The 24,716-nt window shown below is 49.2% G+C and overlaps 2 protein-coding genes and 1 long non-coding RNA gene across 9 annotated transcripts; 2 read left to right on the forward strand and 1 right to left on the reverse strand.

Annotated features, from left to right (window-relative positions):
* The first annotated feature begins 1,881 nt into the window (after positions 1-1,881).
* Positions 1,882-8,182, forward strand: COMMD4 (COMM domain containing 4). 3 transcript variants are annotated; one of them, XM_059058906.2, is made up of 8 exons: positions 1,882-1,949; positions 6,045-6,116; positions 6,343-6,408; positions 6,610-6,649; positions 6,944-7,063; positions 7,248-7,328; positions 7,638-7,814; positions 7,901-8,182. In XM_059058906.2, exons 1-8 carry the CDS (start codon positions 1,947-1,949, stop codon positions 7,939-7,941), a joined length of 600 nt encoding a protein of 199 aa, XP_058914889.1. In that variant the 5' UTR covers positions 1,882-1,946; the 3' UTR covers positions 7,942-8,182. The 3 variants fall into 3 exon arrangements, with proteins under 3 accessions (XP_058914889.1, XP_066885475.1, XP_066885476.1); XM_067029374.1 differs by lacking the exon at positions 7,248-7,328 and having other exon boundaries at positions 1,889-1,949; XM_067029375.1 differs by lacking the exons at positions 6,045-6,116; positions 6,343-6,408 and having other exon boundaries at positions 1,894-1,949.
* LOC131753519 (uncharacterized) lies at positions 2,631-17,764 on the reverse strand. The gene is made up of 3 exons (XR_010839727.1): positions 17,106-17,764; positions 16,249-16,371; positions 2,631-2,800 (listed from the first exon to the last, which is right to left on the reverse strand). It is a non-coding gene; the product is annotated as an uncharacterized lncRNA (long non-coding RNA).
* NEIL1 (nei like DNA glycosylase 1) lies at positions 17,605-24,090 on the forward strand. Of its 5 annotated transcripts, none has more exons than XM_067029371.1 (10): positions 17,605-17,634; positions 19,109-19,565; positions 21,490-21,609; positions 21,706-21,769; positions 22,049-22,148; positions 22,571-22,698; positions 23,023-23,050; positions 23,127-23,296; positions 23,465-23,630; positions 23,813-24,090. In XM_067029371.1, the coding sequence occupies exons 2-10, from the start codon at positions 19,132-19,134 to the stop codon at positions 23,881-23,883; spliced, it is 1,281 nt and encodes a 426-aa protein (XP_066885472.1). In that variant the 5' UTR covers positions 17,605-17,634; positions 19,109-19,131; the 3' UTR covers positions 23,884-24,090. The 5 variants fall into 5 exon arrangements, with proteins under 5 accessions (XP_066885472.1, XP_066885471.1, XP_066885473.1 ...); XM_067029370.1 differs by lacking the exon at positions 17,605-17,634 and adding an exon at positions 17,812-17,842; XM_059058891.2 differs by lacking the exon at positions 17,605-17,634 and having other exon boundaries at positions 18,909-19,565.
* Positions 24,091-24,716: the final 626 nt, after the last annotated feature.

Raw genomic sequence — 24,716 nt, forward strand, 5'->3', positions numbered from 1 at the left:
TTTTCCTACATGAGTGGTTTTCAAAGTGTAGTCCCCAAACTGGAAATCTCAGCACAGCTGGGAACTTGTTGAAAATGCAGATTTTCAAGTCCCATCTGAGACCTATTTAATTTAAAACTCTGGGGGTGGGGCCCAACAGTTTTAACAAGCCCAGCAGATGATCCTGATACACTGTAAAGTCTGAGAACCACTGCCCTAAATAGGCAAATAATCTTTATTTGTGAAACAAATCTGCGAGACAGTGCTCCAGTAGGACATTAAAAGGACATGCCACCCACCTTTTTGCCTAATTTCCAAATTTAAATAATTTGTCTTTTTGATGTTTGCTGTTTTATTTTTCAAATACTCTATCAACTTAAGGCAGTTTTCATCTATTACTATTTTTTTTCTTTTTAATTAAAAAAAATGGTTTCCCAAATTTATCAGTTCTTTAACCTACTGAGATGATGAAATACAAATGGAACTATTCTTACACTCTTAAAGTAAAAATTTTTATTGATATGGTGTATTGTAACACACTCCTGACTTCAACATGCTGATGTTTATGATTTTTAAAAAGCTCTTTATACGTGAGATCAATTTTAGCAGGAATTAGCTTTCCATATCTTTCTATTTAGGGAGCAGTTTAATTGCCATAGGCTCTATCTGTACTTTGAAAGCTTGAAAGCCTGCAACAATAAAACAAGCGGGGCCTAGTGTATGGGTGAGGGGCATGGAATTGAAGACAGATCTTAAACTGTTCAATTTCTTCTTTGGTTATTAGTCTATTCTCTAGTGTATTTTTGTTGCTATTTTGGGTTTTTTTGTTTTTCCCTCTTCAAGTGAACATGGGAAACTTAAGTTTTCCTAGACTAGCCATTAGCTCAAACTCACAAGTAAGCAGACTAATGCAATTTAAAGCAACCTATTTTTCTCCCATTAGGTTGGGAAAAATTAAGATAAACATCTGATGTTGGTGAAGCTGCAAAACAGTTCTCCTGAGGGTGTCAACTGTTACAGGCCTTTTTGCTAGGCACCTTAAGGGATTCATCAAAATGAAATAAAATACCTAGGCACTTGAAGGAGATATCTGGGGTACTGGTAATGTTTCCTTATTTGGGTGTTGGTTACATGGGATATATAGTTTATGAAAATTCATTAAGGGGCTTCCTTGGTGGTGCAGTGGTTAAGAATCCACCTGCCAATGCAGGGGACACGGGTTCCAGCCCTGGTCCGGGAAGATCCCACATGCCGCAGAGCAACTAAGCCCGTGCGCCACAACTACTGAGCCTGTGCTCTAGAGCCCGCAAGCCACAACTACTGAGCCCACGAGGCACAACTACTGAAGCCCGCGTGCCTAGAGCCTATGCTCTAGAGCAAGAGAAGCCACCGCAATGAGAAGCCCACGCACCACAACAAAGAGTAGACCCTACTCGCCGCAACTAGAGAAACCCCGCGCACAGCAACGGAACACCCAACGCAGCCAATAAATAAATTAATAAAAAAAAAAGAAAATTCATTAATCTCTGTGTTTACACTACGTACAATTTCCTGTATGTGCATTCTATTCCAATAAATTTTAAAAATGTCTTTTGCCACAGCCCACAGCTGTATGTAGTGGCATTGCTTACTGACGCAAAACATGGAGACGACCTGAATACCCCGGCAGAACGGAAGGCTCTCGCTCCCTTAAGGCGAACAAATTAAACGGCTTCCACTCCCTCCTCCTACTGCTTTGGTTCTGTTCTCAGTTAACCTGGGGGTTGGCGCTGGTCCTTTCCTGGGAAAGGTTCTGGGGACTGAGAAAGGGACCCGATATTCTGCCCCAGCAGCTCGGAACTGGGCGACTTGCTCCCGCCCCGATCCGAGGAGGCCCCCCTCCCCCGCCCTAGCGTCACGTGACCGCCATATCACCTGACCCGGCGCGACAGGAAGGTGGAAGTCTTGGGCGCGGGCTTCCTGGCGCGATGGTGAGGGATGAGGGGTGATGCCAGGCAGTGGGTGCTGGGGGCGGGCAGAGTAAGAGACCCCAAATCTCACTGCCGCGGCTGCGGGAAGGGTGGGGCGCCGGGTGCGAGGAGATGGGAAGTCTGCCGGGCCCCTCAGCAGACACTTGGGTGCAGTCGTGAGGGCCGAGGCTCTGGTAGAAAAAAGCCTCCCTTCACCCTCCTCCCTGCAGGATGGGTAGGGCAGGGCGGGCCGGCAGGCTAGGAGTGCCTTGACGGGAAGGAAGGACCCGCACACCCCCGGGACACGAGCTGGGGCTTGTCCCTCCAGGCCTTCCTCTGCCTCAGCAGGCCCTCCCAAAGGTGCCTACTTCCCAGCGCTCCTGTGGGACCTGGAGAAAAACTTGCTTACAATTAAGCTCAGTCTTCTGCACTGTTACGAAGGCCCTTCACTCTTCCCAGAGCCAGAAAGGAGTAGATTTGGGGTTGGGATTTCCCAACTCATACATCCATTCATTCCTTCAACAGATTGTGAGTGCCTGCTGTATACCATGCACTGTGCCAGGCACTGAGACTTTGGCTGCAGGAGGGAAGGGCCAAATTGGAAGCTTGAATGGGCAGTCATAGTTAAGACTTGAGGGGAAGGGGCCAAACTCACCTTGTGCATAGTGTCAGGGAGGCAACCCAAGGATGACATCATATGAGGGCCTGGGAGCAGGGAAGAAAGCTAGCTGGGTGCAGTGCAGTTTGCGTACCAGGGGTTAGGAGGCGTGGAGCGGGGCTGGTGGGAGGCTGTATCTTCAGACAGGGAACAGCATTCAAAGACTTCAGGTGAGAGAGAGCATGGCTCCCTAGGAATTAATGCATGTCATCACCTGGAAGAGTAGAAACTGCAGGCTAGTGAAAGATGAAGCTCGACAGGTAAGCATAGACCAAAGCTTGCTGGGTCTTGAGAGCCACATAGAGGAGTTTGGACTTTAAGAAGAGGGTGCTGGGAAGCTAGGAAGAGCCTTTCAGCTGACTTGTGGAGGGAGCAAGAGGGGAACAGAGAGCCCAGCCTGGGGCAGCAGGCCCCGCAGGAGATGGTAGTGACTTGAGATAGCGTGGAAAGAGTGGAGATAGAAGTGGGGGAAATCAGCAGGGCTCAGGGACTAAATGCATGAGGGAAAAAGGAGAGGGAGGGGTCTGGGCTTGGTTCCCAGGTGGTGGTGCTCACTGGGGTGGGAGCAGGTTTCAGCTGAAAGAGAACCAGTTACTTTGATACGTGCTGAGTGAGGCGTCTGAGCTGCCAGGTGCAGCTGGCTAGGAGACAGTCTAGATTTAAGTGTCTGGAGGTCAGAAGAGAATCTACAGTGGCAGTTATAAATTTGGGAGTCATCAGCACAAAGATGATCATTGAACCCTGAAATGTGTAACTGTCTCAGCCAAAATATGAATTGGGAAGAGAGGACCTAAGACAGAACCTAGAGAAAAGCCAGCATTTTAAGAAAGTGCACAAGGAACACGTGCTTATGGTAAAAAAGTAAATAATATAGAGATGGTAGAAGTCAGAAAAAATGCAGAGATGGTAGAAGACTTCTATGGGTAGAAGTCAGGGATCCATGAAGTTAGGAAAAATCTTACCTCTCAATTTTGGCTAACTTCAAACTGAAATTTAGTGTTTTATTCAATTATGAGTGTTGGCAACAAACCCCAGTATGATTAGCAGCACCTCTGACTGTCACTCATAGAAATCAGATATTTTCACATCACATTACAGCTGTTGGCATTGTTTACATATTGTTTATGCTCATTTCTAAATTATTGTCATTATTTGACTTGAAACACATGTCACAGCACCAATTTGTTTTAAATACTTTGATAACTTTTTTTTGGCCACACGATGCAGCTTGCAGGATCTATGTCCCCTGACCAGGGATTGAACCCAGGGCCATGGCAGTGAAAGCCCAGAATCCTAACCACTAGGCCACCAGGGAACTACCTATTTTGTTAACTTTTAATTAGTTTCTTTTACTATGGAGTTTTCCTATGTATTTTTAAAAAATATTTATTTATTTATTTATTTGCCTGAGTCGGGTCCTCGTTGCAGCATGTGGGATCTTTCGTTGCGGCGCTTCTTGCAGTGCGCAGGCTTCTCTCTAGTTGTGGCGTGTGGGTTTTCTCTTCTGTAGTTGTGGCGTGGGCTCCAGAGAGCGTGGGCTCTGTAGTTTGTGACACATGGGCTCTTCAGTTGCGGCACGTGGGCTTAGTTGCCCCACAGCATGTGGGATCTTAGTTCCCTGACCAGGGATCGAACCTGCATCCCTTGCATTGGAAGGCAGATTCTTTACCACTGGACCACCAGGGAAATCCCTCCTGTGTATTTTATACATCTAAAAACATCATTTTGGGAAAAGCCTATAGACTTCACCAGATGCCTGATGAGTCCGTGCCACAAAATGGGTAAAAACTCCTGAAGTAGGAGAAGTACAAGGCTGTCCTTAACACTCCCACCACCTCACTGGCAGTCCCAGTCCCCTGCCCCAGAATAATGACAGTAGGCAGTCTGCAGGGGTCACCATTTGGGGGCTGGAGAAAGGAGGGTGAGCCAGAAAATGAGACAGAGGCCAGGCCATAGGGAGAAATCCAGAAGAGTATGTGGCTTCAAGAAGAAGGATGGGTTTGTGTCAGATGCTGCTGAGGAGTTAAGGAAGAGGAAGACTAGATTTAGTGAAGAAGGTCATTTGTGACCATGGCTAGAGAACTTCATTGGAGGCCCATGTAGAAGCCCCAGTGCAGTGGGGTCAGGTGTGATCAGGGGGATGACAGGTGAAAAGGAGGATTGGAGGTTGAAGGGTCATGGAGCAGGTCTGAAGTGACTGATAAGGTGAATGATGGGGCCAAGTAGAGGACATGGGATTACGGGGCTGCACTGAGGGCCCAGCAGAATCAGGAGAACGTGGACTGACCGTGTACCCAGTTTGCGGGTTTTGTTCCCATCATCTGTAAGCAGCCCAGATAGAGGCGTGGGAAGATGAACATGTATATTGCTGTGCGTTAGAGCTTTGCCACAGAAACAGGACAAAGGACAGTTGATCGGGGGGTGGAGAATATTGTCAAGATGTGGTTGACCAGGTGGGTTTGCATCCTAACAGAGGAGATGGACCTTGAATAAGTAATAAAACATGATATATTCTGTGATAAATGCCATGGAGATCAAGAAGGAAAGATAAACAGCTAAAGCATGATGGTGAAGAGCTGTTTTGTTTTTTTTAACAGCTTCCTTGAGATAAAATCGACATAAAACAAACCATGTGTGTGTAAATTATATGGTTCAATAAGTTTTGATGCGTATATGCTCATGAAAACATTACCATGATCAAGATAATGAATACATCCACTGACCCCCAAAATTTCCTTGTGTGAGGGGCTACTTAAGAAAGCATAATTGGCGGCTTCCCTGGTGGCGCAGTGGTTGAGAGTCCGCCTGCCGATGCAGGGGACGCGGGTTTGTGCCCCGGTCCGGGAGGATCCCGCGTGCCGCACAGCGGCTGGGCCCGTGGGCCATGGCCGCTGGGCCTGCACGTCCGGAGCCTGTGCTCCGCAGGGGGAGAGGCCGCAGCGGTGAGAGGCCCGCGTACAGCAAAAAAAAAAAAAAGAAAAGAAAGCATAGTCAGAGAAAGTCCATCAGAAGAGGTGTCATTTGAGCAGAGATCTGAGTGAAGTGAGAGAGCAAGCCACGTTTAATTTGCAACAGGAACAGCAGGGAGGCCAGTATGGCTGGAGCTGGGGAGGGAACGGAGGAGAAGGTGAGATGGTCACCGGCACCCTGAGGCCAGGTACTTTGTTGTGTTCCATGCTGTACCCCCAGCGCTTAGAGTGGGCTCTCCCACGGAAAAAGTGCCCAGTCATGTCTGCTGAGCACATGAATGCCTGGGACAGCCATGAGAACAAGGTTTGGTGGCAGGGTGAGTCAGGGAGAGGGTCCTCCAAACAGCCTGGTAGTAGGGGAGAACCAGTGGGCCAGAGGGCACGCATCTTGGACAGGGAGCAGGAACCCTGAGGAGCGGTAGTGTGGGAGACACCTGGCCACACGTCAGCCGGCCCTCCAGCCTGACTACCTACCTCACTCCCTTGCAGAGGTTCCGGTTCTGTGGTGACCTCGACTGTCCTGACTGGGTCCTGGCAGAGATCAGCACACTGGCCAAAATTGTTGAGTGCATGGGGTCTTGGGGGTGGGGGCAGAGAGGGATTGCGGCTGGGGGCTCTGAGGGTGAAGGGTGGTGAGGTCACTCTTGAGCTGGGGCCTCAGCGCTCTCGGGCTATCCGAACCTGCTGTGTGACTGATAATGTATGTGGCCAGCCCTCTCTGAGCCAGCCCACCAGCATGGAGGGGTGAGGTGGGTCAGTCTGGCTGATGTAAGGCCTTCCCCTCCAGTCCTCCGTGAAGCTGAGGCTGCTGTGTAGCCAGGTGCTGAAGGACCTTCTGGGACAGGGGATTGATGTAAGTGCAGGGCCCCGCACCCCACTGTCCCATGACCCTGTGACCCCCACTGCCCTGAAAATGCACCAGACCCAGAGAGACGGGTGATCAGCTCCCACCCTCCCTGGATACCGCGTGTCCTTTTACCACAGGATCCAGGCCAGGGGTTGGGGGCTGGTGAGCAGGGGTCCGGCACCCCTTGAGGGCCTCCTTTCTCCACAGTATGAGAAGATCCTGAAGCTCACCGCTGATGCCAGGTTTGGTGAGTACCCCACTGGGTCCGCAGACCTTTGGGCAAACCCGGGTACTCAGCCTGGGGTCTGGCACAGAGGCCCCTCCTCCCAACAGCCCACTCTGACCCACCTGCCTCAGCAGAGGAGCATGAGGGAAGAAAGACATTGCCAGCCCTATAGGGTCCTCTGCCCGCTCTCAGTGGGGCAGTAGCGGTGCTCATGGCTCAAGGAGGTCTGGGGGCTCTGAGCTGAAGATAGTGGGGTCACAAGGAGGTGACTGGGGCCACAGTGACACCCCCCACTCCACCCATGGCTCCCCCCAGAGTCGGGTGATGTGAAGGCCACAGTGGCAGTGCTGAGTTTCATCCTCTCCAGTGCGGCCAAGCACAGCGTGGATGGCGAGTCCTTGTCCAGTGAACTGCAGCAGCTGGGGCTGCCCAAAGGTACGGGGATGAGGGCAGGCAGGTGGGTAACCTGTGGGCCAAGGGGTGCCAGGCAAAGGTCAGGCTGTGTGACCCTGAGATGCACCTTGCCCTCTCTGGGCCAGGAGCCTGAGACCTGCCCTTTTGAGCGGCCTAAGCCCCAGCACCCACCTGCTAGCTCAGGGGACCTCCCTTCGGCCCCCAGAGCATGCAGCCAGCCTGTGTCGCTGTTATGAGGAGAAGCAAAGCTCCCTGCAGGAGCACCTGCGGGCCTGCAGCTTGCGAGGTGAGTGTGGGGTGCCCGGGTGGGGGCTGGGCTCCATTCTAGAAGGTGCGTTTGGCTTGGGAGGTGTTTGTCCTCAGAAAGGAGACTTAACCACATCACATGTCGAGCAGTCACAGAGCTGGGATTCCTGACACCAGCCCCGGTTTCTTTCCTCTGAGATCTGCTGTGGGTAATCTGAGCTCCTGGATCAGAGGGATGAGAGCTTCTCAAAGGCCACATAGCCCTGAAGGGTTCAGGGCTGAACCAGGGTGTGGGCTAGGGCTGCCTGGCTCCCCTGCCTGTGACCCTGAGCCCCTTTCGGTCTTGCAGTGAATAGGCTGACAGGCGTGGGCTGGCGGGTGGACTACACCCTGAGTTCTAGCCTGCTGCAGTCCGTGGAAGAGCCCATGGTGCACCTGCGGCTGGAGGTGGCAGCTGCCTCGGGTGCCCCGGCCCAGCCTGTTACCATGTCCCTCTCAGCAGACAAGTTCCAGGTCCTCCTGGCAGGTGAGGCTCAGCTGTACCTGGAGGGTAAGGGGCCCTCCCAGATCCTGCCTAACTGCCGCCTGCCCACCTACCTCTTCCCCCTGCAGAACTGAAGCAGGCGCAGACCCTGATGAGCTCCCTGGGCTGAGAAGAAGAACTCATGGGGCCCATGTGGAGCTGCCCTCTGAACTTCTCTTCAGGGGGTGCCCCAGCTCCAGGACCCTAGGGGCCTGGCCTCCTGGATGTCTTGCTTCCTAGGTTACCACCTGGGAATTCAGCCTAGGGATCCTGAACACTCTAGCAGCATTGTCTTCCCTCCCCTATGTAAGGCACATGTCAGTGGCTTTCATGAGAAGAAAAATAAACAGAAGTGTAAGAAGTGTAAAGAAGTGTGTGCATGGATTTCTTTGGGGTTCAGATCAGAGGTTTTCACGAGAGAGACCAAGTGACATACTGACCTCCCTGACCTATTGCACGTTTTCTTTTTTCTTTTCTCAGCTGCTGATTGAAGCAGGTCAGAGTTGAGGCAGAATGAGAGCCAAAATGAAACAGCTTGTCTGTAGACAGGAAAATCAGGGTTCTAGCTCCCAGTCCTATGATGCTCTTGGCTCTGCCCTCTCTGTGCTGGCCCTGTCCTTAGGCTGGCAGCAAGTGGGTGGCCCCAACACCAGATACCCCAGGTAGAGAAAGGAGAGAGCCCTTGCCTCTCTGTCATCTACTTTAGGAAGAGAGAAGGCCCATGCCTGAACCACTCACTGGCAAGTGGAATGGGATAATGGGCTGAATGTTTGAGATGCACCCATTCCCCACCCCCTGCCAAATTCATATGTCTAAGCCCCAGCTCCCAGTGATATGGTTTTAGGAGGTGGGGCTTTGGGGAATAATTAGGTTCAGATGAAGTCATGAGAGTAGGACCCTTGTGATGATTAGTGCTCTTATAAGAAAAGGAAGACAGACTCTCTGTACTGTGGAAAGCATGTACCATGGAAAGGCCATATGAGAACATAGCGAGAAGACAGCTGTCTAACAAGGCAGGAGAGAGCCTGCACCAAGAACTGATTCTGACTCTAACTTGGACTTCCCAGCCTCTGGAACTATGAGAAATAAATGTCTGGTTTTTTGTTTTGTTTTTTTAAAAAATATTTATTTATTTATTTATTGGCTGCTTTGGGTCTTCATTGCTGTGCGCAGGCTTTCTCTAGTTGCGGTGAGCGAGGGCTACTCTTTGTTGCAGTGCACAGGTTTCTCATTACAGTGGCTTCTCTTGTTTCAGAGCACAGGCTCCAGGGCACGCAGGCTCGGTAGTTGTGGCTCGCGAGCTCTAGAGCTCAGGCTCAGTAGTTGTAGCACATGGGCTTTGTTGCTCCACGGCATGTGGGATCTTCCTGGACCAGGGCTCAAACCCATGTCCCCTGCATTGGCAGGCGGATTCTTAACCACTGCACCACCAGGGAAGTCCCTAAATGTCTGTTTTTTTAAGCTACCCAGTCCATGGTGTTTTGTTATAGCAGCCTGAACAGACTAAGACAAATGGCCTCCCAGGACTGGCTTAGGCCAACTAGGGTCCCTTGTAGAACAGACTGATTCCAGGTGTGGGGCAGGGAGAATACAAGGTAAGCCTAGAACATCTCGGGGTCCAAGGAAGCTATCAAAGAATAATAAGTAATGTCAACAGGAGCCAGCTCATCCCACTGGCTAAAGATGGAACAATTTAAGCATCAAAGATATAAGGACTCACTCCTCTCCTGGCTTCTGCTTCTGGAGAAATGGAGCAGATGGGCTTTTCTCTATTCCTTCCACTAAGTTCAGCTAAAAACCTTAGACGTTATATATAAAACAAACATAAGACTATGAAAGGTGAAAAGAAGAAGGCAGACTGGCTAGACCTCAAGACCTGAAGAACAACACAGCAGAGAATTCCTTCGATTTTCTTTTTACTTCATGTATCCCAAGCTGGGTGCTGGAGAAGCCATGCACCTAGAAACAACACACAGACAAAGGAAGGCCCAACAAAAACCTACTCTCTAGGCAAAGGACTGGGAGAAGGACAGTCAAGCAGGACAGAAAAAGTTACAGACAGTAATGGCTGTACTCCAGCCACACCCTGCAGAACTGCAGCCCCTCTTCGACCCCTGACTGCAAAGGCTGAGTGGAAGCCTAGACTCCCACCCCATCCAGCAATAAGGAGGTGGCATACCCCTTTCCCCACTGGTACTGTGTCAGAGGAGGCCTGCTAAAAGAGAAGATTTAAATAAGATGCAATCTCATGATACCCAAAATGTCTAGAATTCAATTAAAAAATCATTGTACCAAGAACCAAGAAAATCTCAACTTGAATGAAAAAGGACAACAAATGCCAACACCAAAAATGACTCAGCTGTTAGAATTCTATGCTAAGGATTTTAAAACAGCTATCATAAAAATGCCTCAAGTCTCAGCAGAGAAATAGAAGATATAAAGAACCAGATAAAAATTTTAGAACTGAAAACTACAATAACCCAAGTAAAAATCTCAATGGGTAGACTTAACAACAGAAGAAAGAATCAGTGGATTTGAAGATAAATCAATAAAAATTACCCAGCCTGAACAACAGAGAGAAAATAGTTTGGAAAACTAACAACAACAATAACAAAACAATAAAACAGAGTCTCAGGGACCTGTAGGACTATAACAAAAGATCTAGTATTTGTGTTGTCAGAGTCCCAGAAGGTGAGGAGAAAGAAGGTAGGACAGAAAAAGTATTCAAAGAAATAATGGCTGAAATTTTCCAAAATATGGCAAAAGACACAAACCTACAGAGTCAAGAAACTGAATGAACTCCACACAGGTGGAACCCAAAGAAATCTATGTCAAGATATGTCATAATCAAACTTCTGAGAACTAAAGAAAAAAAAAAATGAAAGCAGCAAGAGAGTGATGACACCTTACATATAGGGGGGAAACTATTCGAATGACTGAATATCTCAACAGAAACCACAAAGGCCAGAAACAAAAAGTGCAACACGGTTTGGGCCCTGAAAGAAAAGTAGTGTCAACCCAGAATTTTATATTCAGCGAAAATCACCTCAACAGTAAAGGGGGAGTAAAAGAATGAAATTAGAACATTTTTCTCACACCATATACAAAAATAAACTCAAAATGGATTAAAGACCTAAATGTAAGACTGGATACCATAAAACTCGAAGAAAATGTAGGCAGTACACTCTGACATAAATTGTAGCAATATTTTTTTTGATCTGTCTCCTAAGGCAAAGGAAACAAAAGCAAAATTAAACAAATTGCACCTAATTAAACTTAAAAGCTTTGGCACAGCAAAGGAAACCACTGACAAAATGAAAAGACAATCTACAGAATGGGAGAAAATATTTGCAAATGATATGACCGATAAGGGGTTAATATTCAAAATATAATAAATAGCTCATACAATTCAATATAAAAAAAAAAGCAACCCGATTTAAAAATGGGCAGAAGACCTGAAAAGACATTTTCCAAAGAAGACATAGAGATGGCCAACAGGTACATGAAAAGATGCCCAGCATCACCAATTATTAGAGAAATGCAAATCACAACCACAATGAGATATCACCTCACACCTGTCAGAATGGCTATCATCAAAAAGACCACAAATAACAAATGTTGGCAAGGATGTGGAGAAAGGGGAACCCTTGTACGTTGTTGGTCTGAATGTAAATTGGTGTAGCCACTGTGAAAGCAGTATGGAGCTTCCTCAAAAAACTAGCAATAGAACTACAATGTAATCCAGCATTCCTACTTCTGGGTATTTATCTGAAGAAAACAAAGACACTAATTCAAAACATACATGCACCCCAATGTTCATAGTGTGTGTGTGTGTATGTGTGTGTGTGTGTGTGTACATATATATATATATACGATATCACTCAGCCATAAGAAATAATGAAATTTTGCTATTTACAAAAACATGGATGGACCTGGAGGGTATTATGCTTAGTGAAATAAGTTAGAGAAAGACAAATAGTGTATGATATCATTTACGTGTGAAATCTAATAAATGAAATGAATGAATATAACAAAACAAATGGACTCACAGATATAGAGAACAAACTAGTAGTTACCAGTGGGGAGACAGAAGGGGGAGGGGCAAGATAGGAATAGGGGATTAAGAGGTACAAACTACTATGTGTAAAATAAATAAGCTTCAAGGACATATGTACAGCACAGAGTATATAGTCAATGTTTGATAATAACTTTAAATGGAGTATAATTATAAAAATATTGGATCACTATGTTGTATACCTGAAACTAATATAGTATTGTAAATCAACTATACTTCAATTTGAAAAATGACAAAATTGTAAGGCATTTTTAAAAAGAGTAAAGGGGGAAATCAAGACATTCACAGATGAAGGATAACTAATCTGTCACCAGCAGACCTAATCTAAAAATAAAAAGGCTAAAAGGAAACCATAAACAAAACAAAAAGACAACCCACAGCATGGGAGAAAATATTTGCAAATGATGTGACCGACAAGGAATTAATCTCCAAAATATACAAACAACTCATGCAGCTCAATATCAAAAAAACAAACAGGGCTTCCCTGGTGGCACAGTGGTTGGGAGTCCACCTGCCAATGCAGGGGACACGGGTTCAAGCCCTGGTCCAGGAAGATCCCACATGCCACGGAGCAACTGGGCCCATGTGCCACAACTACTGAGCCTGTGCTCTAGAGCCTGTGAGCCACAACTACTGAAGTCCGCACGACTAGAGCCTGTGCTCCGCAACAAGAGAAGCCACTGCAACGAGGAGCCAGCGCACCACAGTGAAGAGTAGCCCCCACTCGCCACAACTAGAGAAAGCCTGTGCGTGGCAACAAAGACCCAACGCAGCCAAAATAATAAAATAAATAAATATATTTAAAAATAAATTGTTAAAAAAAACAACCTGATGAAAAAATGGGCAGAATATCTAAATAGACATTTTTCCAAAGAAGACATACAGATGGCCAAAAAGCACATGAAAAGTGATGCTCAACGTCGCTAATTATTAGAGAAATGCAAATCAAAAGTACAGTGAGATATCACTTTACACCATTTAGAATGGCCATCATCAAAAAGTCTACAAACAATAAATGCTGGAGAGGGTGTGGAGAAAAGGGAATCTTCCTACACTGTTGGTGGGAATGTAAATTGGTACAGCCACTATGGAGAACAGTATGAAGGTTCCTTAAAAAATTAAAAACAGAGCTATGATCCAGCAATCCCATTCCTGGGCACATATCCAGAGAAAACCATGATTCAAAAAGACACATGCACCTCAGTGTTCATTGCAGCACTATTTACAATAGCCAGGTCATGGAAACAATCTAAATGTCCATCAATGGATAAAGAAGATGTGGTACCTATATACTGTGGAATATTACTCACCCATAAAAAAGAATGAAATAATGCCATTTGTAGCAACATGGATTGACCTAGAGATTATCATACTCAGTGAAGTAAGTCAGACAAAGAAAGACAAGTGTCATATGATATTACTTATATGTGGAATCTAAAATATGATACAAATGAACTTATTTACAAAACAGAAACAGACTCACAGATGTAGAAAAAAAACTTATGGTTACCAAAGGGGAAAGGTGGGGGGGAGGGATAAACTGGGAGGTCAGGATTAACGTATACACACTACTATTTATAAAATAGATAATCAACAAGGACCTACTGTATAGCACAGGGAAGTCTACTCAATACTCTGTAATAACCTATATGGGAAAGGAATCTGAAAAAGAATAGATATATGTATATGTATAACTGAATCACTTTGCTGTTAACACAACATTGTAAATCAACTATACTCCAATATAAAATAAAAATTTTTTTTAAAAAGGCTAAAGGAGGATCTCTAGACAGAAAGGAAATGATAGAAGAAGAAATCTTGAAACATCAGGAAGGAAGAACAATGGAAAGACTAAAAACGTGGATGCAGTAGACTTTCCTTCTCTTGAGTATTTTGAAATATGTTTGACAGTTGAAGCAAAACAAAATACTGTTAGATGTGGTTCTCAATGTATGTAGAATAGATATTTAAGGTTATTATAAACAAGGGAGGGTAAAGGGAAGTAAGGTTTCTCTATACTTTACTCAAATTGATAAAATGTCGACACCAGTGAACTGTGACGAGTATACACATGTGTATAGTGTAATACCTACAGCAACCACTTCAAAGGGTATGCAATATAACACACTCAAAAACAATATAGGTAAGTCAAACTGGAATTCTAAAAGATGTTAAAGTAGCCCACAGGAGGGCAAGAAAAAGAAGACAAAACGAAAAACAGGGAATAAACAAAGCACAAATAAAGTGGCAGACAAAAAAGTCACAAAGAAATTTCCAAGTCTCATCAAATGTGTAATATGAACTTGGTTTCCTAGGTAGCATTCCCTCTTCTGTGTTGTCACAGAATCCCATAGAATCTCCTCTCATTGCCATTGTAGCACTGCATTAATTTTGTATTTACTACCCGCCTTTTACTAGCCATTTTTAAGGATGGGAATTGTATATCCCTGTTTGTATAGCCCCAAAGACTAAAATAGTACTCTTTCAATAAGTAGGGGTAGGGCTTCCCTGGTGGCACAGTAGTTGAGAGTCCGCCTGCCGATGCAGGGCACACGGGTTCGTGCCCCGGTCCGGGAGGATCCCACATGCTGCGGAGCAGCTGGGCCCGTGGGCCATGGCCGCTGAGCCTGCGCGTCCGGAGCCTGTGCTCCTCAACGGGAGAGGCCACAACAGTGAGAGGCCCGCGTACCGCAAAACAAAAAAAACAAAAAAAAAAAGTGGAGGTAAAAGATAAAGATTGCAACAAATTTAAAGATATTAAATGTGGAAAAAAATCTGAGTCCATAAAAGATAACCCCCCCAAATCAATTCTAATTTGTCACCATTGGATATTACTGTGCCAAATTCTTAGTCTAAAAATTGATAATTAAAGAGAAGGGTTTCAGAATTTATCCTGTTTTTAGTATTTCAGAATACCCAAATAACCCTAGTCAATGAAGTAAATCTCTTCTTTACAGAAGAATTCCAGCTAATGTAGAAGGAATGACAGAATCAGAAAATCACCATTTTGTAACTCCCAATTAAATACTTGATTGAGGCAAGGATCACCAGTGATGATAAAGCCATTAGGTGAAAGGTTGATGTGATGTGAAACTGGGTATTTGCATGGTGCTAAAGAATCACCACATGTAAACAACCCAATGTCCCTCAGCTGGTAAGTGGATAAACACTCTGGTACATCTACACGCTGGAATACTACTCAGCAATAAAAAGGAATGAACTGATTGATAAGCATAACAACGTGGATGGTTCTCAAATGCATTATGCTATGAGGAAGAAAGCAGACACACAAGGCTACGTGCTGAAGATTCCATGTACAGGCATACCTCGGAGTTAACTGCAGGTTTGGTTCCAGAACACTGCAGTAAAGCAAGTATGGCAATAAGGTGAGTCACATGAACTTTTTGGTTTCCCAGTGCATAGAAAAGTTTTGTTTACACCATCCTGTAGTCTACTAAGTGTGCAATAGCATTGTGTCTAAAAAAACAATGTACAAACCCTAATTAAAAAATACTTTATTGCTGGGGGTGTGGGCGAGGGATGGACTGGGAGTTTGGGATTGGCAGATGCAAACCATTATATACAGAATGGATAAACAACAAGGTTCTACTGTATAGCACAGGGAATTATATTCAATATCTTGTAATAAACCATAATGGAAAAGAATATGAAAAAGAATATATATATAAATGTATAACTGAATCACTTTGCTGTACAGCAGAAACTAATACAACATTGTAGATCAACTATGCTTCAACAAAATAAATTTAAAAAATACTTTATTGCTAAAAAATGCTAACCATCATCTGACGATGGAGGATTGCCACAAACCTTCACTTTGTAAAAAAAAATGCAATATCTATTAAGTGCAATAAAGTGGAGCACAATAAATGAGATATGCCTGTGTATGATACTGGCAAAAACTATAGGGGCAGAAAACAGATCAGTGGTTGCCAGCGAGTACGGTGTAAATGTTGACTAAAAAGGTGCATGGGCAAATTTTAGGGGGGTGATAGAAATGTATTATCTCTTGATTGTGGTGATGATTATGAGTGTATGAATTTGTCAAAACTCACACTCTAGGGAATTCCCTGGCGGTCCAGTGGTTAAGACTCCACGCTTCCAATGCAGGGGGGCACGGGTTCAATCCCGGCTGGGGAACTAAGATCCTGCATGCTGTAAGGTGCCACCAAAAAAAAAAAAAAACCTACCCAAAACAAACAAACCAAAAAACTCACACTCTAAAAAGGATGAATTTTACTGTAGGTACATTTTAACTTAATTTTAACAAACAAAAATAGACCGACAAAACAAAGAAATCACCCCATAGATTACTTAGTGGTCACAAGGTGTGAAACATACCTTTACAACACAGAAGTCTGGCTGTCACAGCCTCACCAGTGATCAATTTCAGCCTCACTAAAGTGAGACAACCAGATGTTAGGCGCCTCCTAATGTGATGCAGTTTGGAGTACAGAGCAGCACCTAGGAGACATATGTATTTCCAAGCTTTAGATCTAATTTCTGGTGTGCAGGGAAAACTAGAGATAGAGGAACAAGTTAACGACACCCAAGGAAACATCAGACAAATCCAGAATGTGATGGGGCATCTCAAAGGACAATTGGCTTGGAATCTTCAGAAAGGTCAGTATCATGAAGACCAAAAAAAAAAAGGAGGTGAGGTGGGTGAGAGGTGGGGAGGGTGGTTCCATCTAGATTAAAGTGACTGAAGAGACACAGAATCCTTATTTGGTCTCTGCCTTGAACAAACTAGCTATCAAAGACATTTTGCAGACAATTAGGGAAATCTGAATGTGGGCTATGTATTAGGTAATATTAAGAAGTTATTGTTGGGACTTCCCTGGTGGTGCAGTGGCTAAGCCTCCGAGCTGGAGTCCATCCCTGGTCAGGGAACTAAATCCAGCATGCTGCAACTAGGACCTGGTGCAGCCAAAATAAATAAATAATAAATAAATAAATGTTTTTTAAAAAAGTTGTTAACTTTACTAGCTCGATAAAGGCATTGTCTCATTTAAAATACTTCTGTCAAAATAAATGAATAAATAGATTAAGGGGGGAGGAAGGAGAAGTAGTATGAATCCTGGCTGTGGGTCAGGCACCAGTGCCTGCTACACTTAGGATGAAAGGCCAGCTCCTTACAGAGGCCTCCAGAGGTCGGACCGGACCAGACCAGACGTTGCTTGTGTGTCTGTCCTCACCTCAGCCACTCCCCCAAGCCACCTTCTTTGAGTGGGTCAATCGCTCGCTTTCCAGCCTCCAAGCCTTTGCAGTGGCAGTTCTTTCCGCCTGCCGTAGCGACTCTTCCCCTCTCTTTTCCGGATGGCTCCTTCTGAGGTTTCAGCCTAAATGTCATCGCAGAGACCCTCCTCCACATCGGAAGTAGGTTCTGCTCTCGGCTCCTGCCTTTGGCTGCTTGGCTACACTTCATCACCCGTGGTGATGATGTTTACTTGTTATGTCTGACTAGCGTTGAAACTTAGAGCCACCACCGGGTCCCCAGGGCCTGCATTTATCGCGCACCTGTTCGCGCCCTGCTCACAGCTGCGGGCGCCTCTGCTTCGGGACGGTGCTTCTGTTTCCTGCTGGGAGTGCCGACCCGGTCCCGGACTAGCCGGGCGGCTTCTCACAGCCACAGAGACAGCTGCAACCCGGGACCTCAGACCTGACGCCGGATCCCGCCGGCTCCGGGCAGCGGGAAGCCCGGTTCTTCCGCCACCCCCGAGCCAGGTGACTGCCCCAAAGCCTTTCCCACACCCCAGGCCCCCCAGCTCAGGGACCCCACCAGGAACAGTCTTTGCCACCTACCTGAGGAACTACACTTCCCATCAGGCGCTGGAGCAGCAACCGCAGCTCCCAGTGTGCTCCCAGGCGCCGCTCCGCCCCCGGCTTTAACCCCATAGTGGCTGCAGGCTGGCGGAAGCAGAGCGGGGCGCAGGTAGCCTGCGAGTGGGCCCGGGGTTGGTGTGTGTGTGTGTGTGTGCAGCAGAGCTGAGGAGAGGACGGGATTGGGGGCCTTGGGGAGGAAGGGAGCCAGGGTTAACCGAGGACAGGCAGCGGGGGTGGAGGATGGGGGTGGGTGGGAGGCGAGCCATAGAGCGCCCGCCCCTCGCGAAATTAAGAACCTGGAAGTTCACCTTTTCCAGCAAAACGAACCCTTTCGGGTGCCAGGCCCGGGGCGGCGCTGAGGTTGAGGCGGGGGCGGGGGGAGGGCAAAGGAGTCTGCCCTGGCTAATTGTCCCCCTCTGCCCAGCACATACCTTCGCCTTCGATCTGGCGAAGAGGAAAGTGGCAAACTCTCCTCTCTCCGCCAGCGAGGGTGAGGAAGGGGAGCACGCCTCTCTCGGCCCGAGGCGCTGACCGGGGCGTCTCCTATTCCCCCCTGGACCATGGGCTGGAGCTTGGGGAGCCCTTCTGACTCCCCTATCTCCGTCCTCGAAGTCGTGTGTACCTGACTCCAGCGCTGATGTACCTGGAGACACCTGCATTCCCTCTTCCTTGTCCTCGCTATGGTCCTGACCAGTGAGTGGGTGGTGGCAAGCCTTCACACTGCCGGCTGAGCCTCTGAGCAACCGTTTTCCCAGCTCTTCTCTTCCAGGCTCATTCCCTCAGTCATTATGACAACCGATGCAGGCCTGATTCCAAGCGGTGGGGTGATGAGCAAGCAGAGCTTCCACTCTGGGGTGGGAGTGGAGGTAGAGGCAGAGAAGAGATGATAAAATAATTTCAGGTTCTGGGAGTACCACGAAGAAAGGAAAACGTGTAGGGGGTCGGGGGGTACGATGCTGCCTTGGATAGGGTGGTCAGGGAGGTCCTCTCTCGGATGTTCCCAGACTGAGGGGGACAGCAGGGGCGAAGGCATGGGGGAAAGAAGAGCATTGTGCTTGAAGCAAGTGAGTCAGAGGGAGCGTGGGAGGAAATGAGATGACAGGGCCCGGGAAGGATCTGGACATTATTCTAAAATCAGGAGGGGTTCATGGAAGCCCATGGAAAGTGTTAATGAGAAAGGGATCCCTAGTCTGAGATTTCTCAGCATTTTCGGGGGGGGGAGGGGTTGTGGAGCAGGGGCTGTGGCCAAGCCAGCTGATTTCCTGCCAATTATCAGTTGACCATGGCCCCCTCTGACCCTCTGAAAACTGGGAGTGATAATTGCTACCTCACTGGATGCACACCTGGCCCAACCTGCTGTCATCCTCCCCTACAGGGCCTGGCCACCCTTCCCACAGAATGCCTGAGGGCCCTGAGCTGCATCTGGCCAGCCACTTTGTGAACAAGGCATGCAGGGAGCTGGTGTTTGGCGGGTGTGTGGAGAAGTCACCTGTCAGCCGCAACCCTGAGGTGCCCTTTGAGAGCAGCGCCTACCACATCTCAGCTTTAGCCCGAGGCAAGGAGCTGCGCCTGACACTGAGCCCCCTGCCTGGGGCCCAGCCCCCACGGGGGCCACTGGCCCTTGTCTTCCGCTTTGGCATGACCGGCTCCTTCCAGCTGGTGCCCAGCGATGCGCTGCCACCCCATGCTCATCTGCGCTTTTACACGGCTCCCCCTGGCCCCAGACTTGCCCTCTGCTTCGTGGACATCCGTCGCTTTGGCCACTGGGACCTCGGGGGCAAGTGGCAGCCAGGCCGCGGGCCGTGTGTCTTGCTGGAGTACGAGCAGTTCAGGTAGGGCCAGCACCAGGTGTGATGAATACAGTCCTGGGCTCCAGGCCTGGCTGTTAGTGCCTCGGTGGCCAAGAAGAAGCGAGTTCCAGCCCCCTTTGAGCTTCAGTCCCTTCACCTGTAGACCAAGACAGTGTCCTTTCCTGGGGACAGCTCCCTGAGCTAATGGATGTGGAAACCCAAAACTGATGTGGGAGAAGGTGGGAGCAAGAGGTGGATGAGGACATAGCCAGCTAGTGTGAGAGCTGGGTCTCAGGTCAGCATCCCACAGTGTCTTTTGGCACCCTCAAGAGGCTAAGAAGAAAGGTGGAGAGGCTTTAACAACCTAAGAAAGGAGGCTGAGCAGGAAGGAATTGCTTCAAGGGAGTGGGGAGAGGACTGCCTAATGTGGTTTCTGAATCAGACTGTGGTCTCCCACATTCTGCCTACCCACTGGTCTGTGTCCCGTGGTCTCGGCGCCTGTCTTCTGCCTGAGGGAGGGGTCACGGCCCCACCTGGGATGTGATCCAGGTCACATAAGATGGCACACATAAGAAGGCACAGTGTCAGCCACTTCCCTTCCTCTAAAGATAAAACATGTATGAGTCTCTGCTTCATGCCAGGCCAGCTCTAAGTGTTGGGGGTTCAGCAGTGATCAAGAGGGATGTGGTCCCTGCTCCCACAGAGCTAGTTCAGGTAGGGCAGGGGGGAAAAGGGGACTAGATTAATTCAAATAGACACATGCCTGAAGAAGAATCCAAGAGGTAGAAAATGACTTTGAGCTGTGGAGGTGGGGGGAGGAGGAGGGTGCATTAGGAAAGGCCACCCCAGGTGACGTGTGAGCTGAGGCCTGCCTGATGAGGAGCCAGCTGTGCATAGCTCTAAAGTAAAAGCGATCTGACAAGAATCACAAACACAAAGGCCTGGAGTGGCCTTGGCAAATCCTTTCTTGGGGAAGGCATGCCTTCGGCTGCCCCCTGGGGTGGGTCAGGGAGTCTCTGGTGCCACACAAGGCGGCAGACTCCTGGCCTTCCCAGGTATGACCCCAAGTACACCCCTAGGGAAGTGTCTGTGTTGTCTTGGATTTCTCCCACTTCACCTTTTCTGGGGAGTCATGCCACAAGTTAACTCTTTGCCAGCTGAAGCTTCTCTCACAAGATGAGCATTTAGGCTTGTTTTGTCCTCCAGCTGCGGAGCCTGTGGGGATCTGCCCCCCTCAGGGATCTGAACACCCAGGCCAACCTTCCACTCTTACCTTTACCCCAAAAACTCTGTCTTCTGGCCCCCTATTTCATTTGCTTCTCATGGCCATCACTGAGTCAGTCTTGCCATGATCCTTTTCCACAAAGAAACAAGATACATGTACCCTTCATGGTGGTGAAGAGAGACCCATGACCCTTGGAGGTGAGGTGGGAGCTGCTGGGGCACTCACCAGCCAGGGCTTGCCCCCTCACTCCTGCTAAATAAACAGAGCCAGTACCAGCTTCCTGGAAGATCTTCAGCTTCTTGAAAAGACCTGACCCCGCCAACATCAAATCTTCATATCTAACCAACCAGAAGTCTTAGACAGGGAGTTCCAGACTGCAGACACACCTGAGGTCCTGTGATCACCTTGTTCTCAAAAGTGTCTTGAGTCTGAGGCACTTTGGTGATATACACACCACATACCTAGACTCATGTGTTTCCTTGAACATGCTGCTTTTGACTGGTATTTTTTTACTTTTGTAATGCATTAAAATCCCACACTGTTGTTCCCATTTAACAGAAAACTGAGGTTCCCGCTGCCAAAACACCACTGAGGCTGGGAAGAGGGGAACTGGGACTCCCCATTTCCTTCCCTTGCACCCAGGAACGGGTTCCCCCAACTCCTCTCCCCTAACCCATGGGGAGGCAGGGAGAGGTGGGATGGGCAGAATGGGTCTCACGTGCCCAGACTGTGTCCCTCCAGGGAGAATGTGTTACGAAACCTAGCAGACAAGGCCTTTGACCGGCCCATTTGTGAGGCCCTCTTGGACCAGAGGTTCTTCAATGGCATTGGCAACTATCTGCGGGCAGAGATCCTATACCGGTCAGCAGGCAGGCCCTGGGCATGAGGGCTGGGGTGGCTGGGTGTGCCCACATTCCCCACTGCTTAGCACGGTGCCCTCTCTCCACCTCACTGCAGGCTGAGGATACCCCCCTTCGAGAAGGCCCGCACGGTTCTGGAGGCACTGCAGCAGCACAGGCCGGTGAGGCTGCAGGGAGGGATGCACGCACCTATCAGTGCAGGCCGACAAGGGTCTGGGCTGGGTCAGGCGTCTCCAGCTTAACTCAAGCAGGTCCTTTCTCGGCTTCCAGCCTATTTCCCCATCTCTACAATGTGTGTGCGTGTGGGAGGTGATGGGGGGCAGATGAACTGTCTGGGTCCTGCCAAGGTCAGAAGGGGTCTGTTTCCCAAGGGGTCAGCTGCCTTCTGAGTGGCCCTGCCTCATGCTGACATCCAGGTCCTACCCCTGCCTCTTCTCCAGAGCCCGGAGCTGACCCTGAGCCAGAAGATCAGGGCCAAGCTGCAGAACCCAGACTTGCTGGAGCTGTGCCACTCAGTGCCCAAGGAAGTGGTCCAGCTGGGTGAGGCCTGGGAAGCAAAGATGGCCAGCTAGGTCTGCTTTGGCATATCGTGTAATCTGGGACAGTTCCTGCCCCTCTCTGGGCCTGGTTCCCTGCCTGGGGAATGGAAGTTTGTCGACCTAGATGCTCCTAAATGGACTAAGCCTCCTTCACTGATCTTCACCTGACGGGTGTCTATGTCCCCTGAGCTGCCCCATGAGGCAGGCAGGACAAGGATTCTTAACTCCAGGATGGGAAAGCTATGGCCCAGAGTGGGGAAGACACCAGCCTGAGGTGACACAGCTGGAGAAGGGAGAGCCTTGGCCCCCTGACTCAGTCCATCAGCTTGTAAAGCTGAGGTCTGAGCCAGGTCTAACTGGGCTCCCCCCAACTCCCAGCCTAAGTCAGCCCTCTGACCTCCGCCTGGCTCCTCTGTCCCACAGGAGGCAAAGGCTATGGGCCGGAGAGCACGGAGGAGGACTTTGCTGCCTTTCGAGCCTGGCTGCAGTGTTATGGCACGCCGGGCATGAGCTCCCTGCGGGACCGGCATGGCCGCACCATCTGGTTCCAGGTTTGGGCTCTAATGCTCACACAGGCAAATGGAGCCCTAAGGAAGCTGGTGGGATGGAAAGACCTGGGGTTGCACTGTTCCTGAGGATCTAAGCTTTCCCTGTGCTATGCCTCTCCCCTCCTCTGAGTCCCAGGGTCCCAGCTAGTGGAGCAGCCCAGGGCAGGGTTACCTTGCTGTTGGCTCTGACCTGGGGGGGGGTGGCGGTCAGAGAGGCTTCCTAGGGGAGGGGCTTCACTGATCTGGAAGGACAGGTGTGAGTTCTGCCACTCCAAGGAAAACTACCCCTGCCAGATTGACTCCTGAATTCTCCTGATTCCATTTTAGGGGGATCCTGGACCCTTGGCACCCAAAGGTAAGCTACACCTAATGTAATGAGAGGAAAAAGGACTAGTTGCCTGCAAGGGCTATAGCACCCTTCTCCATCCCAGTCCCCACTCCAACCCTTGGAGGCACTCCAGAGTGGGAGCATGGGAATCTAGAGGAAGGGGGCCGCGGCCACAAGATCCTCCAACCCCATCAGCAACAGTATCCTGCAGGGGGAAAGTCCCGCAAGAAGAAATCCAAGGGAGCACAGCGGGGTCCTGAGGACCAAGTGGAGGTATGTCTCCCTGCTCCTAACCCCTCCCTGCACCCTCTCCTGTCCTGGCTGCACCTCCCAGGCCAGGCTCTTGGGCAGCTCCTTCCCTTGACAATGGAGGGCAATGGTGGGTCCTAACCAACCTGTGACCTGCTGAGCTCCTCAGGGACCCATGTCTTCTCCACCCAGGACCCTCCACCTCCAAACAAGGCCCCTTCAAGGACACAAAGGGCACGGAGAGGCCTCCCTGAGCAGACTGCGGCCCAGCAGCCCAAGGGGACCAGCCTCCAACGGGACCCAGAAGCCCCCTGTGTCCCTGAGAAAGGGAAGAGGAGGAGGCAACCAGCGACCTCAGGTGGGCCTTCCTCGGCATCTTCCTCTAGGGAGGCAAGGGGCACCACCAAAACGGGCTCTCCAGGAGAGGAAGGAACAGCAGTGCGGGTGGGAGGAACACATCGACAAAGGTGGTAGGGAGGCTGTTGGGGCAGATTCCTCAGCCTGGGGTCCGAGCTGCCATCTCACCTGTCCTCCCCACAGGCCGCCGTAGACCCCAAAAGATCAAGGCTGACACACCATCCTTGGAGCCTGAGGAGACCTCAGCCTCTTAGCAGGAGGGTCTCCTTGCTTGCATCCACCCCTGCCTGCTGCCCTGGATCTGGCCTGTGCGGCTTCCTGGAAGTTGCAGGGGACTGGCTGCCCCTGGCCTTGTGGCCATTCCCTATACAACTATGATGTTTTTAATTGTACCCACTGTCCCCATTTTTTAAGCCCACGTGAAAAAGTCTGTAATTTTTAGTAAAGTGATAAACCTTGAACTTCTTGGGCTGGCTGCAGAAGGTCTGGGAAAGCCTAATGTGGAGGGCCACTGCCTCAGCATGGCAGACTGAGCCCCATCCCAGGCCTCAAGGCCCTGGCTCTCAGGACAGTCTGCCTCTGCAGGGACAGCCCTTCAGAGGTGGTGCAGAGACCCACCCCTTCCCCCGGGGGCAGCCCAGGCTCTACAGCTCCTCCAGTCCAGGATTCCTCATGTGACTGCTCCCCTAGCCTAGTCCAGACTAGTCAATGCTCCCCTCCTAGTGGGGACCAGCCAGAACCCACTCACCAGGCCTCCTCCCCAGCCCCAGGCCCTCTGCCTGTGGACACGGGGGAAGAGCTGCTTCTTCTTCCCGCACCCCTCCACACAGGCCGCACCACATGGCACGAGGGATCTTAGTTTCCCGACCCGTGTCCCCTGCATTGGAAGCTCGGAGTCTTAACCACTGGACCGCCAGGGAAATCCCAGAAGAGCTTCTTATATCGTGGTCTTACAGTCAGCTTATGGTCACCGATATCCCCCGTCTCTGTCATGGGGCCTGCAATCCAGACCCTGTGCGCACAGATAACCTTAGGTCTTGCCCCTGTCCCCAGATGCCTGGGGTAAAAACTTCCCCCCTCAATGCCT

This window comes from Kogia breviceps, chromosome 3 (genome assembly GCF_026419965.1).
Source record: "Kogia breviceps isolate mKogBre1 chromosome 3, mKogBre1 haplotype 1, whole genome shotgun sequence".
In the NCBI taxonomy this organism is placed as follows: domain Eukaryota; kingdom Metazoa; phylum Chordata; class Mammalia; order Artiodactyla; family Physeteridae; genus Kogia; species Kogia breviceps.